At 40.7% G+C, this 13,342-nt stretch overlaps 2 protein-coding genes across 12 annotated transcripts in view; one reads left to right on the forward strand and one right to left on the reverse strand.

The window, feature by feature from the left end:
- Positions 1-13,342, forward strand: part of LOC117587637 (paxillin) — a 33,997-nt gene that overhangs the window by 2,347 nt on the left and 18,308 nt on the right. Inside the window, exons 1-8 of one of the 11 annotated variants that reach the window (XM_034278509.1) lie at positions 5,726-5,850; positions 7,673-7,901; positions 8,981-9,156; positions 9,219-9,450; positions 9,523-9,664; positions 9,730-9,821; positions 9,896-10,061; positions 12,715-12,724. In XM_034278509.1, the coding sequence (XP_034134400.1) occupies positions 7,817-7,901; positions 8,981-9,156; positions 9,219-9,450; positions 9,523-9,664; positions 9,730-9,821; positions 9,896-10,061; positions 12,715-12,724 (903 nt within the window). In that variant the 5' untranslated portion in view covers positions 5,726-5,850; positions 7,673-7,816. Of the gene's footprint in view, positions 1-1,970; positions 2,359-4,488; positions 4,514-5,725; positions 5,851-7,672; positions 7,902-8,784; positions 8,911-8,980; positions 9,157-9,218; positions 9,451-9,522; positions 9,665-9,729; positions 9,822-9,895; positions 10,062-12,714; positions 12,725-13,342 lie in introns of those variants that run through there. The other 10 variants (XM_034278508.1, XM_034278516.1, XM_034278515.1 and 7 more) reach the window with 10 other exon arrangements.
- Positions 2,221-3,069, reverse strand: LOC117587653 (C-type lectin 37Da-like). The gene is made up of 2 exons (XM_034278543.1): positions 2,946-3,069; positions 2,221-2,884 (listed from the first exon to the last, which is right to left on the reverse strand). The coding sequence occupies exons 1-2, from the start codon at positions 3,034-3,036 to the stop codon at positions 2,415-2,417; spliced, it is 561 nt and encodes a 186-aa protein (XP_034134434.1). The 5' UTR covers positions 3,037-3,069; the 3' UTR covers positions 2,221-2,414.

The following is a 13,342-nucleotide window of genomic DNA, read 5'->3' on the forward strand; positions in this document are numbered from 1 at the left end:
TGTGACCGAACGGATTCAGATATCAGATCGTAGGCGTTGAGATGGAAATTTGTTTTGGTTATTTCTGGAGGGGAAAAAGCTCCGAAAGAAATACAAAATACCAACAACATCAATTAAATTGTGCCCACTTAATCCATTAAAATTATGACATATTCCACATATTTTAAGCACTCAAAAGAAAAGAGTGGTGCAGTGAGTGGTAGCGATGCATCGACTTCCCCTCGTTTGTTAGGGGGAAAATTACAAAAGCATCTCGGGTTACGAAAGCAAATGAAAACGCTGGAGCATGATGTAAACGCAAACCGTCTGACAAAGTGTTCAATCGAATGCACTTATGAGAATCCCCTTTCCTAATGCCCTGCCTGCCCACCCACGTGAAGCATTTTGTTTAGCCCCCCGCCGTATCTCTCGAATCTCTCGGATGCCACCGAAACAGAGATGATGCCTTTGTATGGCCGATCCGCTCTGATCGCTGATCTAAAGCTCGTTTCTCATCTTTCAGTCCACGCTTAATCTCTGACTACTTAGCACCTCTGTCTTATTCTTAGTGAAATGAGTTCATCGCTTTTCGAATTTCGATTGCTGCTTAGCAGGTTCCTCTCTCTCGATCGCTCTCTGGCACATTTAACACAATGATTCTTATCTCCAAGCCATTAAATTTCAATTAGTGTTTGTTTTGTTTTGTTTCCATCTGCTGGACAATGATCAGTTCACTTTAAAGTGCACTTAAAAACTGAAAAGAAAAGACAATTCTTTCAGCATTTAGGTGCTTATGTACTTATCTTATCACAATGTGTTACTCAATGGTCAATGCGTTGCCATAAATTGTGCAGAATTTTATCAGCAGAAAGGCCAAAATATAAGTTCAATATAAGTTTTGTTCTTTTCACCTTCTTGCGCCTTCAGCAAGGTCAACACTCGCAATCCGCATCCACGCACACATTTTATCTACTTGCTAATAAAATATTTATATTGAGATCGCGCCGATCTCGTGGAATTTCCTTTCGTGCCTTTGACTTTTAAATAGACCCCAGACCATTGGCCCAAACAATTGCCAAAACGAACGTCATTGCCATTGCCGATCATCCATCCGCACGGAGTAATGTAATGCCTCCTCCCCTCAGGTGTGCTTTTCGGTCGAAGGGAAACTAATTTGTTTATAAAATAGCCTGGAAAGTGAGTTCCTCAGATAGTTTCTTTCTTGGCAAGTCTCTGCGGAAATCTATTGCAGCATTTTCAATTAACCTTCCCTAGTTTGGACCTCCCTTCGTTAGACAGGAAAAAGATCCAAAGACGACGACCGAGAGACATCGCCAGAAATTGTAGTTGTTTTTGTTGTTGTTTTTGTTTTTTTTTTTTTTGGTTATATTTTTAGTTTGCCAATCATTGGCGTTGACGTAATTTGGCAACCTTGATTTATCTTCCCCTTGCCACCCCTTTCCTATCCTGACTTTCCTGCCGTTGGTTTTTTTTGCTTTGTTTCTAGTTTCAGAATTTATATTTATTATTTTTTACCTTTTCCAATGTGTCGTCGTCGTTATGTGTTTTGTTTGAAACGAAACAAAATGTGTGGCATGCATGTTCCTTCTCGGCATTTTTATGATTCCATAAATCTGTCTTTATGGATAGATCCATAGATCTAGTATTAGTATATGTACATTGGGTGTATCTGCTCGTATCGTAAATTTTGTTGGATCCATAGATCAGCCATTCCCATCTTTGGTTGCTCTGTAGATAATGCCATCTGGCTTTTGATCACAGATCACATTGATCACATAGATTAACAGATCGGAATGCTTTGGTTTCAGTTTAGTAATTTTTCTGTGGATTAATTTCTTTTACATTCAATATATCTCTTAATCGATGGACTGCTTCATCGCTTCCATTCTCTCAAATGCATTCCATTCCCTAGACAACCATTTGCTGGAGCATGAATTCACTTTCTTTAGTTTGACTCGGGGGGGGCAAAGCTCTGTCGACAACGACAACAACGAACCATCGACAACATCCACAACAAAATCCACACTGACAGGCAAAACTCAATGCAAACAAAACGACAAATCCGTCGTCGAAAGGCCCCGAAAGGCCAAAAATAAAAATGCGCTTATAAATAATTCAAATGAAAAAGTTTTAGCTGCCGGTAGATGAGAGCCAGCAACAAAAAAGCAACACAAAATACAAAGAAAAACACAAACCTCAAATACAAAATACAAAATGTCATTAGACAGTTCCTTGGTTATTTATTGACAACAAAGTGGAACAGAACGTGAACAATGGATAGAACAATGTACGGAAAAATTGACCCAGGAGCGCGACAGCCATATCGCACAGCTCGGAGCAAGGGCATCCTGCCTGGCTGTAAGTATTCCATTATAGTGTTCCAAGTCCACTTTGGCACTAGCAGGTGACAGATCCTACTTCCACACAACAATCGATATAGTCTCCAGCTTGGGTGCCTCGCAAATAAACTTGAACAGACTGTTGGCATCATCGGCGCAGGGACGATCGTTAAGCTCGAAGCGCTGTGAGTCCTCATATATGTAGCCCAAGTGAATGCAATGCTCCCTGTTGCCTGCGTTGTCGGGTTGGTCGTGAGCCCATCTCATACTGTTGATCCTCTGGCCATTGCTGAACCATTTGTGCGTGCCCGTGCTGCCCAGATCGTTGCCAGAGGTCCAGTAGTTGTCACGATCGGCATTAGCCTTTAGATAGCCGGCAATGTGATCGAACTCCCCGTCTGTCTCGAAGGTAACCAGTTCGGCATCAAGCTCCCTGCATTTCTCGTAGGCCACATACCAGTTGACTCTCTCCCTTCCAAAGAAATAGTATCCCTCGTTGATTTTGGTGAATGGTTCCGATTTCAGGACAGCACCAATCGCATTGCCTGTTCCCACAGAAACACACATTTTTTCACTCGGTTTTAATTCACTTTGAATTCTCCTTACCATCGTTTATTTGAATGGTGAACTTCTCGTGGGCCCAGGACACCTGTGCGCTGGATACCAAACCGAGGAATAGGACCGTAAACTTCAGCATTTCTTTGCTCACTGAATGCTTGGATTGTCACTGGAGGGCTACGTGCAGGAATTTCTGTTGAATGTGTGTTTTCTTTTTAATTACAATTGTTAAACATTTCACCGAAACCCTCATTGCCTTTCCTTTGTTCGATTAACATTCGGGTAGGAGGTTCAGAGAGGTGACTTTGAATTAGTCGAGTTCAGTGGAAATAATGCAATAAGCGAGTATTCGGTAAGATTATATCTTGTTCCTTGACAAGCGGTATTTAATTTCAATTTAATTAAAATTGCCAAAAATATGCTACTCAGAGCTGAAAGAAAGTTTGATCTAGCTTCAGCCTCTAAAGAGAATCATCTGCAAACATTATTTCTGGGGAGTTTATTTCACAGAAGGCAGCTTATGTATAAGGAGTGTGAAAAGCAAAGAAATCTTTGATACATAAGTATCTTTAATTACAGCTGAAGAAATTGTGTGATTTAATTTGAATACAAAATAAATTGTAGCATTTGCTTACGTATTTGGGGTATACTTTTGGGGCTTCGGCTGGCACTCATTTCGCGGTGTAGAATTGATGTACAACTCGTGTTAAATTCCCATTTTGTGTAGTGTCCCAGAAACAACAACAAAATCCAGACCATAATTATTAGACATTGTTTTGGATCCTAGAACTTAGGAGCTACAGCGTACATTTATGGTCGAGAAATAAACGAAAATTTAACAGCATGTGAGAGGAATTGCTGGGGCAGTCTCCATTAAAGTTAACAGCAAATTGGTCGACCCGTCGGCTATGTAAACAACTTTTATAGGAAACAGACACACACATAGGAAGGGGGTGACGTAATTGTAACACTAAAGATGCACAACCTCCGCTCCCTGTCCGCGTTGGATAGACTGTCTATTACACTACCTTCCAGCATATACAATATAGCCAGTCACGTCGATCTATAATATTATGGACTATTAAATTTATAATAATGGTATTTGCTGGATCATGGACTATGACCTTCTGTTGGGTGTGTATACTCATTGCTGCTCTGTCTTACCTTAAGTTCCATCTTACTTTGCGGGCCGTTATTCTTGCCTTCCCTTGCGAGTCTCTCAGACACATTCGCTTACATTTATGTACATATTTACATTCCCGAATCTATTATTGGCTCTAAGATAGTAGCAAAAATTCCCTTTAAAATTTCCCCATCTAGAAGGGTAAATAAATGTCGAATAGCTGAAGTTTTCCACCATCGAGAGAGGCTCGCCCATGTAATTATTCTGCCCGTGCGTCTGTTCGACACTGTTGCATTTATTTTACATTTGGTTTTTAGTACTGTTAGCTAATGAAAGACGAGCAGCACCTCAAATGCATGCAAAGTCGATTCTCCAGGTACCTGAGCTTTATTTAAATACTTCCAATTCAGTTTGCACTGCGACGCCGCGCGGTCTTCATCGTACCGCATCTCTCAACTGCAGCAGAAAAGTGAATCAATTGAAATGAAAATCGGTAAGCGGAATGTGTGTGGAGGTGTGTGACTCCCTCGTATTACTATCTGGTATCTGGTAGTCGATGACCTTACTACGCGACTCATTCATTAGATCATTAGATCATTTGTGCCCATTGAGGCGACAGCAAAACCAATTCTTGGCAGTGGGCGTTAGTGGTTTTCATTCGAATGCTGTTCTATTTATTGCCAGACACGACACTTTGTCTGTATATGCACTCTGTATTCGTACATATTGTCCGTCTGTATGTATGGATATCCAAACACCCATTATGTATGGCGCGTTTCACAACGGTAAGACAGGAAAATCCCCCGAAACATTGTAAAGCATTAGTCAAAGAATGAGAAAAATACACTGAGATTTCAGCTTGAATATGGAACATTATTTTGAAATATTTCGATTATTACCTGAGCCCCATTGTTTGATAAGTCCCAGTGCGGAAGTCGAAACAATTAGTACAACAAAAGAAACACGTTAAAGACTGATTGGTAGTGCAGAACCAGTTCTCATAGTTGACAAAGGTCAGGGGCCGTCAGTTTCTACTTTTTGATAACCTCTTCTACCCCATTGTGGAATTTGAGCTGTGGAATCTATGCTGTTAATCTTTGATCCATAAGACTCAAAACCAAACAGAATGAATGAAATAAATTTCAATTAGTTGCTATTTGCTCATTTTGTGTTTTTGTTGTTTTTACTAATTTTAGTTTTCATTTCAAAGTCAAGTGATTCATCTACAAAAAAAAAAACCACTCAAAGCATCAATACAGCCGAGTGAAAATTAGATAAAGAGACAGAGAGAATGAGAGAGAGAGAGATCTGTGTGTCTTATTTTGTTTATGTGTAAACTGTAAGGTGTTTGTACTCGGGACTCGTAAAAATCAAGGGTAACGGCAGAGGAAAGTGAGAACAAACAATTTATGGATGCGCTACCTCGTATGATATCAGATTGGATTAACTTTTATTTTTGCTTACACAATTTTCATTTACATATTTTATTTTCGTATTTTAAATTGTATGTTGAATGCCACGTTCATGCATACATACATACAACATATCAGCATTCTTAGCCTCCATTGAGTACCAGGTATCTCTCGGGTCGAGACGCTCGACTACTTGTGCCACTTGAGTGAGTTTTCCGTTTGAGTTGGCTATGCTTTGAGTTTTTCAGCATCGGCGCCGTTTGTTGTCGGCCGACGTTTTTACAGTTTGTTCAGTTGCTTTTCAAGATTTTGCCGAGAAACTTTGCTTTGACTCGAGAGTCCGCGAATGAGTTCCGTCCCGATCCGTTCCGCGAGTGCCTGAGTGTGTCGTCTGAGAGTGCAAGCGTTTAATTAAACCGTACGCAATCGATCAGCACTTAAAACAGCAACAACAAACAGAAACCGAAGCCAGAACAGCAACAGAAACCAAAACCAAGAGCAAATGAAAACGAAAGTGCAAAAAAAGGAGCCATTTAAAACACACAAAACACAGAAGAAAGGAAAGGTGGGGTGGAAGCGAGAAGAAGCAGAACAACAACATTGTGCTGCGCTCTCACCCACGCCGCTCTCCCTGCATTATTGTCTCTCTCGCTTCGCACAGCATTGTGGCTGCACATGCATACATACACACATATGTAGTGGTTCCCTCTCTCTCTTGTTGCAGCATTGTGCAAGCAAGCTGTCATTGCCAAATCAACAGCTGCTGTATGTCATGTGCTCTGTAGGCTCTGTCCTCTTGATTGAGTGAAACTTCCCCCAGCCAACGCTTTCAATTGATTTTGATTGGGTTCGTTTCAGTGCATTCCTTATAAATAATATTCGGAGTGTCTTTTAAATTCAGTTACATTGGGCAGCGGATTGACCATCTTCGCATACATACATACATGCATACATACACGCATATGGACATATTTATGTACGTTTGCTTCTGCTCATCTTCATCTTCCACGTTGACCCACTGATGCGTAAAGTTCTGATAACCCTGCCCTGTCCTATTTTACGACCCCCTTCCCAGACACATCCCAGAAAACAGAAAACTATTCGACGGGCAGGTCCACATATGGTGGAATGAACGATTTCCCAGTCAACCACATGTTCGATCTTCCATTTGTTGCTATTTATAAGCGTATTGCGAAATAAATTGCCCGATCTCGCTTCCAACAAACCCCATCCCAACCCGCCCAGAGGCCCCATCACTTTGGATGCTTTTATTATATTCGTTATTAATGTGTGCCAAAAAAAATATAAATCGCGTCACACCTTATTTTCCTTTATATAACTCAAAATTGTTTGAGTGGAAAATACATTTCTATGTTTACTCTCACTCTCCCATAGAGAGTCTGTCTCTCTCTTTCTCTACAGGTGTGCTGTTGTGCGCTTCCTCTGGACAGGAACGTCAGGTTCTAACCTTAACATTTTTGTTGAATTTATTTGTAGACTTTGATGTCTTAATCGTTTGTTTCCATTCCATTGCCCCCTCCTGGTCTATGCTGTTGTGGGTGTGTAAAATGGAAATGTCAGAGTTCGATGTGATGAGATGACAGCTAAATACTTCAAGGTGGAGGTGACAGCTATCCATGACATATTTTGAAAGCTTCTTACTTTGAGGAATGCCGAAGTCAATTGAGGCAAGAAAGATTTTGGAAGGGTGTGTTTTATTCTACAATCCGTAAAAATAAAAGTTCGTGTTTCATAGCCATTTGCCTGCCTCCCTTTTGTCAGCCATTTGCCCGTTCTCGGACAAATTATAAGCGAAAAGAATGCAAACAACATTAATATGATCAAATATGTGTATAGCGTCCATAAGGAATACACACATACCCATACCCATACCCATACGACAAACAAGCTCGTAGTATTATTTCTAGACTCTGTGCGACTTTTAGCCCGTTCGACAAGTTCGGCCCACGAAAATTAAATCAAACAAATATTGTGTGTAGACAGAGACCACCTCTCCGTTGCTGTCTCTGTCTTTGGTTAGTTTTTGGGCTGCAGTGTGTGGGTGTATTTTCGATATGACTTTGTTTGGTTTGCCGTTGGTCCAACGCTTGTTCCACTCTGGTCCACGAGTTGATTGAGTTTTCAGTGGTTAAATTCGCTCGCAGTTTGTTGCTGCTGTTTTCGTTTCGGTTTCGGATTCTGTGGCTTTTGTGCTGTGACTGAACCCATACCGTTTATAGTGATCGATCCTAAGTGAAATTTAGCATACTGCAAAGGCAACAAAGTGACAATCAAACGAGTGAAATATTTCAACATTTTCGATTCTGGCCATATTTGACTGTTGACTGTGTGTTCAGTGTTGTTCCTTCTGGGCCCGTCTGAGAATGCCTGCCAAACTGATATCATCGTCGTTCCACAGCACGCCCCTCAACGACTGCTTCAAAGTGGGCGCCTTTGAGAGACGTTTGGGTAAGTTTGACGCCCGTGACGTGACTGCCTGTTTGATTTGAGTGTGGAACATCGAAGATGTTGTGGGTGTTAATGTAGTAGAGTTCATGATAATATCATTCATGCTTTGTATATCTACTCATCATTAGCCGTGAGTTCAAGTTCAAGAAACTGGTCTGGGTATGCAGCAAGCACGAAGGTTTATATGAAGACTCTTAACACGGCTATACACCTTAGAAAATGTATTTATTTGTATTACTTAAGCCATCATACATAACCATGTCTAGCTTAAGTGCTCTGCTAATTAGCGATCAACGTTAATAAGGAGAAGTGAATGGAAATTGGTCTGTGTGGAATGTGTTTGGAAACAATATTCAATATATTCACTGAAAAAGCAGCAATGAAGAAAACAACATAAGTATCATGTGCATGAAACATAAATACAACAAAATACAAAATACAACAACAGAAATGTCATGTGCATGATGCATTGATTTTTGAAACAAAACAACGTAAAAGCCATGTGCATGACAAAACAACATAAATGTCATGTGCATGACAAAACAACATAAATGTCTTGTGCATGATGCGTCGTAGTGTTAAGAGTTTTTGGTGTTCGACCTGCCTGCCCACCGCTGCTGCACAGAGTGATTCGTATCTGCCGCAAGCTGAGGCAAGCTTTTCAGTTGCCGGCATGCCTCGACATTAGCCAAGACACACACCGCAGGCAGGCAAGAGCTGTGAGGAAAGGTCTCAAGTTTTCAGCGAAATATCGCTTCCCGTAAGCAATACAAAAGAAAACAAACAAAACGAAACAGTTCAGATAAGAAACTTTTGTCCGAAGATACTGGCAGGCAGCAATAACAGCCGAGGGAATGGATTCTCCATTCAGTTATCACAGACCTATGCGTCAGAGGTGGCAGTGCCAGGTGCTTGGAATCGGATTTGGGAAGTTCAAATTAAGTTACAAAAGTTCTCCCGGAAAAAAAGCAGTGGACCATGGCCAACTATGGCGATTACGATAATCTTGGTAGACCTTAGACATACTTTTCATTTATCCAAAGACCAACTTCAGTGTTTCCTCTTTTCTGTCTTTGCAGATGCTCTCCTAGCTGATCTGCAGAACAGTGTGCCGGGTCAACCCCAACAACCTCAGCCTCAGTATGGCACTGTGCAGCCAAAGCAGCAACATCAGCCGCAACAGCAGCAACAGCAGCAGTTTGTGGACAATACACCAGGCTATGGCAGCCTCAGGGGCAAGGCCCAACCACAGGTGGTGAGTAGAAAGAGAAGATTTCATTTAAACAAGGATCAGCCTCTAATCGAAGTCCTTTTTAGTACCAGGAGCACTATAGCGTAGAGACGCGCTCACCAACCGCTGGGGACTTAAATGGCTCCTTCTCCATTCCGAGCAACGGCTACCCCAGCCAGGGCAGTGGCTCCCTGCCCCGCAAGCCCGCAACCACGGCGGTGGGGCAGAACAGCACCGGATTATCGGAGCTGGACTCGTTGCTGCAGGATCTGCAGAATGCACGCTACAACAACGGCGGTGCCGACAAGGGACTGAAGGGTGAGATACAGATACAGAACTAGACTCCATCAAAGGGAAGACATTAATTGTTGGCTTGTTCCCTTTTTGCAGACATCGATGTGCCAGTCAATTACAGCACGCCAGTCTCAAAGTACAACACGTTCAACAGCTATGCCACAGTCGAAGAGCGGCCTACCATGGACAGCCTGCTCAACGAGCTGGACAACGCCCACATCTACGCCGTGCCCAATGGGTAAGCGGATCACACATAGCATCACAATCAGACTGTAACTCAATTATTCTTTAATTTACACACAGATCTGGGCACAAATCCCCAACGCCCGGACGCCATGTCACCATTACAGTACGCGAAACAAAGACGGAGAAGCTGACAGGACCCGATGGTCCAGGTATTTATCTTGCTATAGCACAGCCCTTCAATCTTTACCTTTGCTAATGTCTATATGTTCGCTTGTGTTTGCAGTTGGCACGCTGGAGGAGCAGATTGTGCAGCAGAAAGATTCGTATGCACAGAACAGTGTTGGTCCGGGAATCCAGCAGCAGCAACAGCATCAGCATCAGGCATACACGTCGCAGGCCACCAAGGAACTTGACGACCTGATGGCCTCGCTTTCCGAGTTCAAGGTGAGTGATCAGAGGAGTGGAGATAAGTCGGAGGAAGCATGCTTGTAGATGGAGCGTGATTATAAAGGGAAAAGTATTCTATGATGTCTGAAGATGGCTTTTGGATGAGAAATTCGATGAATTTATTACTTAAATTAACCAAGCAGTAGGAAATATAATTTGTTGCAATGAAAACTTCATTTTCGATAGGGATAGTCAGGAGCAATAAATGTATAAATGTGGGATTTAATCCGACTATAAAACGACTACGCATTAAGTAGACAATGAATCAGAAAAGTATCATTTTGATGAGATAAGAATAAGATAAGAGGAAAGCAAGAGTGGCTGGGAGTAATGCGAAATTTGATAAAAGAATGACGGACAGTAACAAGCGTGGAATGCAGTACAGGATGAACTTCTTTTCAGACACAGTTTTTGAGCAATCTGTTTGGAATACATAATAATCTCTTTTAAGATTTGAACTGAAGAACTTTTAATCTATCTCAATATAGATATATTTTGTTGGAATGCATTTAGTTCGTGTTCCCATTTCCAAACAGAACAAATCTCTTCAGTATTCTTTAGTTTATTCTAATGTAACAACAAATTGATTAGTTTGTTGCAGTCCTAACAAATGTTTTCACTTTTTGTTCACCTGTCGAATGGTTCCGCTCACTTTGAAAAGCGTCAAAACAAATTGCATATGACCGGAGTGGGGAGACACTGCTCTCGGCTAGGTAGACATTAGATATTTTTAGGCCACTACAACCCAATATTCTGTTGGCGGTGATAAAAACCATAAAATGAACATATTTATCATCGCAACTCGTGTGACGCAGGCCAGCCAATCCCATTCAAGCGCCCTTAGTCGGATCTCACCTCATCGGCGGATAGCTCTTGACTTTGACATGGTCTGACGAGCATGATCTGTGAAGGCACATGGTAGAATGTGGATCTGGTCTTCTTTTTATGAGATACATTAATTGAGGCTGATTATTATAATGGCCAACATTTATACGGACTGAAATGATTGTCAGATTTGATCGATTTATTGCACGCGGCGCCACAATTTTATTTATATTTTATTATAAATATAAGTTGAGCAAAGCAGGAACATTCGCACTTTCAGAGAGTCCACATCGTTAAGTACTTTTTGATCAGATCCACAGATTGAATAATAAGGGACACAGGTGGCCATGCATCGATGGGGGTTTCGCCTGCTCCACAAGCAAAAGAATATAGCGGCGGGTATCCCATAGATCCCAACGTAACTTCTTGCTTGTTTATACAGCGTATCTCATTTTCATTTCTCATTAAGTCATCAATCAAATCGTGCGATCCATTGAGTAAACAAAACATTCGCCTTATTATTTCTGCATTGCACATCTCCACAATTTGTGTATCCAAAAAAGATACACAATTTCGCCTTCACTTGGATTAGAACATTTTCATTGTTGTTTCTACTTCGACATTCGTTTGTAGAACACATCATCTTGAGGATGATGTCTCTTAACAGATGTTTTTGCGTTTTATTCAGATGTTTTCCTGTTCTTTTTTGTTCACTTTAGTTTTTTAAATATATTTTTACTGCTCCTTTCCTTTAAAAATTTCGGTCAAGGCTGCACATTTCATAAAGGCTCTTCGATGAATGCTAATGAAACTGGATATTTAAATACCCTTAAAAGGTATATCAACTTCCATGTATAGTCTACTACTTCCACACTTAAATACACCAAAGTCCAAAAAATTTGATATCAATTCCATGGCAGATCGATTCTTCCTACCTTTTGCTCGATCTAAATCTTAAATGCTACATTTCCATATAAAAATTGTTTGAAAGATCCTGATCCGCCGTAGCATCCCAGTTGATTTATGAAAAATGTTTTAATTTAATTTTGATTTTGATAAATACTAAAGTATAAAATCTTTTGAGGTTTATTTGACACTCAAAGTTGTGTCTTTAAATAGAACTACTTAATGAGGGTATCATTCGGTGGGTATAATTATATTAAAGAGATGTTTAAATAATATAATTATTAAATTAGATATTAAATACATCCAAGTCAATCTATCGTTGCTTGTTTTGTTTCTAAAGATAACATGAGAAAATTATACTGCATAAGTATGACATGAAAGCTATCGACCTTCGTACAACAAACACCTCCAGAAAATACTTAAACGAAGAGGGACGTTGTGAGTCGCGTTCAAACGCATCATTAACTGAAGTGCATTCGTTAAAGGATTGGCACACCTTATACATTATTGGATCGAGTTCCATGAATGAAGGTGGAATCTACATACATATGTACTTATGTACCTAAGGGACTAGTTTACAGACATTGCCATATGGTCGCTTAAATATTTTCATCTGAAGGGTGGCTCTTATAATAAGAAAAACCCTTTCAAAGTACTGACAAACACAGTATTAACTTTTTGTAACTCTTTAAGCTAGTTCTTATAGCAAAACAGCATCTGGTCAACGTTCATAAGTAGTTTGATATTTGATTCCCTCTACCAAAGATATTTCACACTAGTGGTAGGCCTTGCGTAGAATTTTGCCAGAGGAATGCAGTGGTAATTATCAGTTTGTCGTTCAGTTATTCGAATCGCATTCATTAATAATTAATTCCTAAGTGAAAAATATGTGTGCATATAATATTCATTCTTTTGGCAATCTCTCAGCAACAGAATAAGCAAAAGTCTTTGGCTGCAATCAAGCAGACAACGATTGAAGCGAATGAATGGGTGGGGGATCTGTGGTCTGTGGATCCGAGTAAATTGCAATTCAATGTCATTGACGAGAGAAGATATAAAATGTATATGTGAAATATACATATGTATGTATGCATGTAGAGAAGGTCGTGTCTGTTAATTATTTAATATCATTTTCAATTTTGTGGCGCATGGCCCCACACGGGTGTAGGTGGGGTTAGAGGGAAGGACAAGGCAAGGCGTGTCCGTGACTTTTGTTGATATGATAAATATGAAAATGAAATAGGCAATCCCTCCATCTCTCTTCCTCTATGTGTGTTTGTGTGTGTGCAGAGAAGAACAAGGAAAACATAAAAATATATTCGGATATAAACAATATTGCACACGGCCCGTGTGTACATTTGCCTCATTGGATATTCTCGTGGTCCGTTTGGTTCTGCTGGGTTGGTGGAGGGGTGAGGGGTCGCCCACACAAAACTTTGGTCAGACACAAACGGACAGTAGTCGGCCGCACTTCCTCCCACCGCTGTCAGCGCCGCCTTGCTTTAGTTTTTTTTTCATTGCAAATCACATTTGCATGGCTATTTTTGAATGG

Source organism: Drosophila guanche, unplaced genomic scaffold, assembly GCF_900245975.1.
Source record: "Drosophila guanche unplaced genomic scaffold, DGUA_6, whole genome shotgun sequence".
Classification (NCBI taxonomy): Eukaryota; Metazoa; Arthropoda; class Insecta; order Diptera; family Drosophilidae; genus Drosophila; species Drosophila guanche.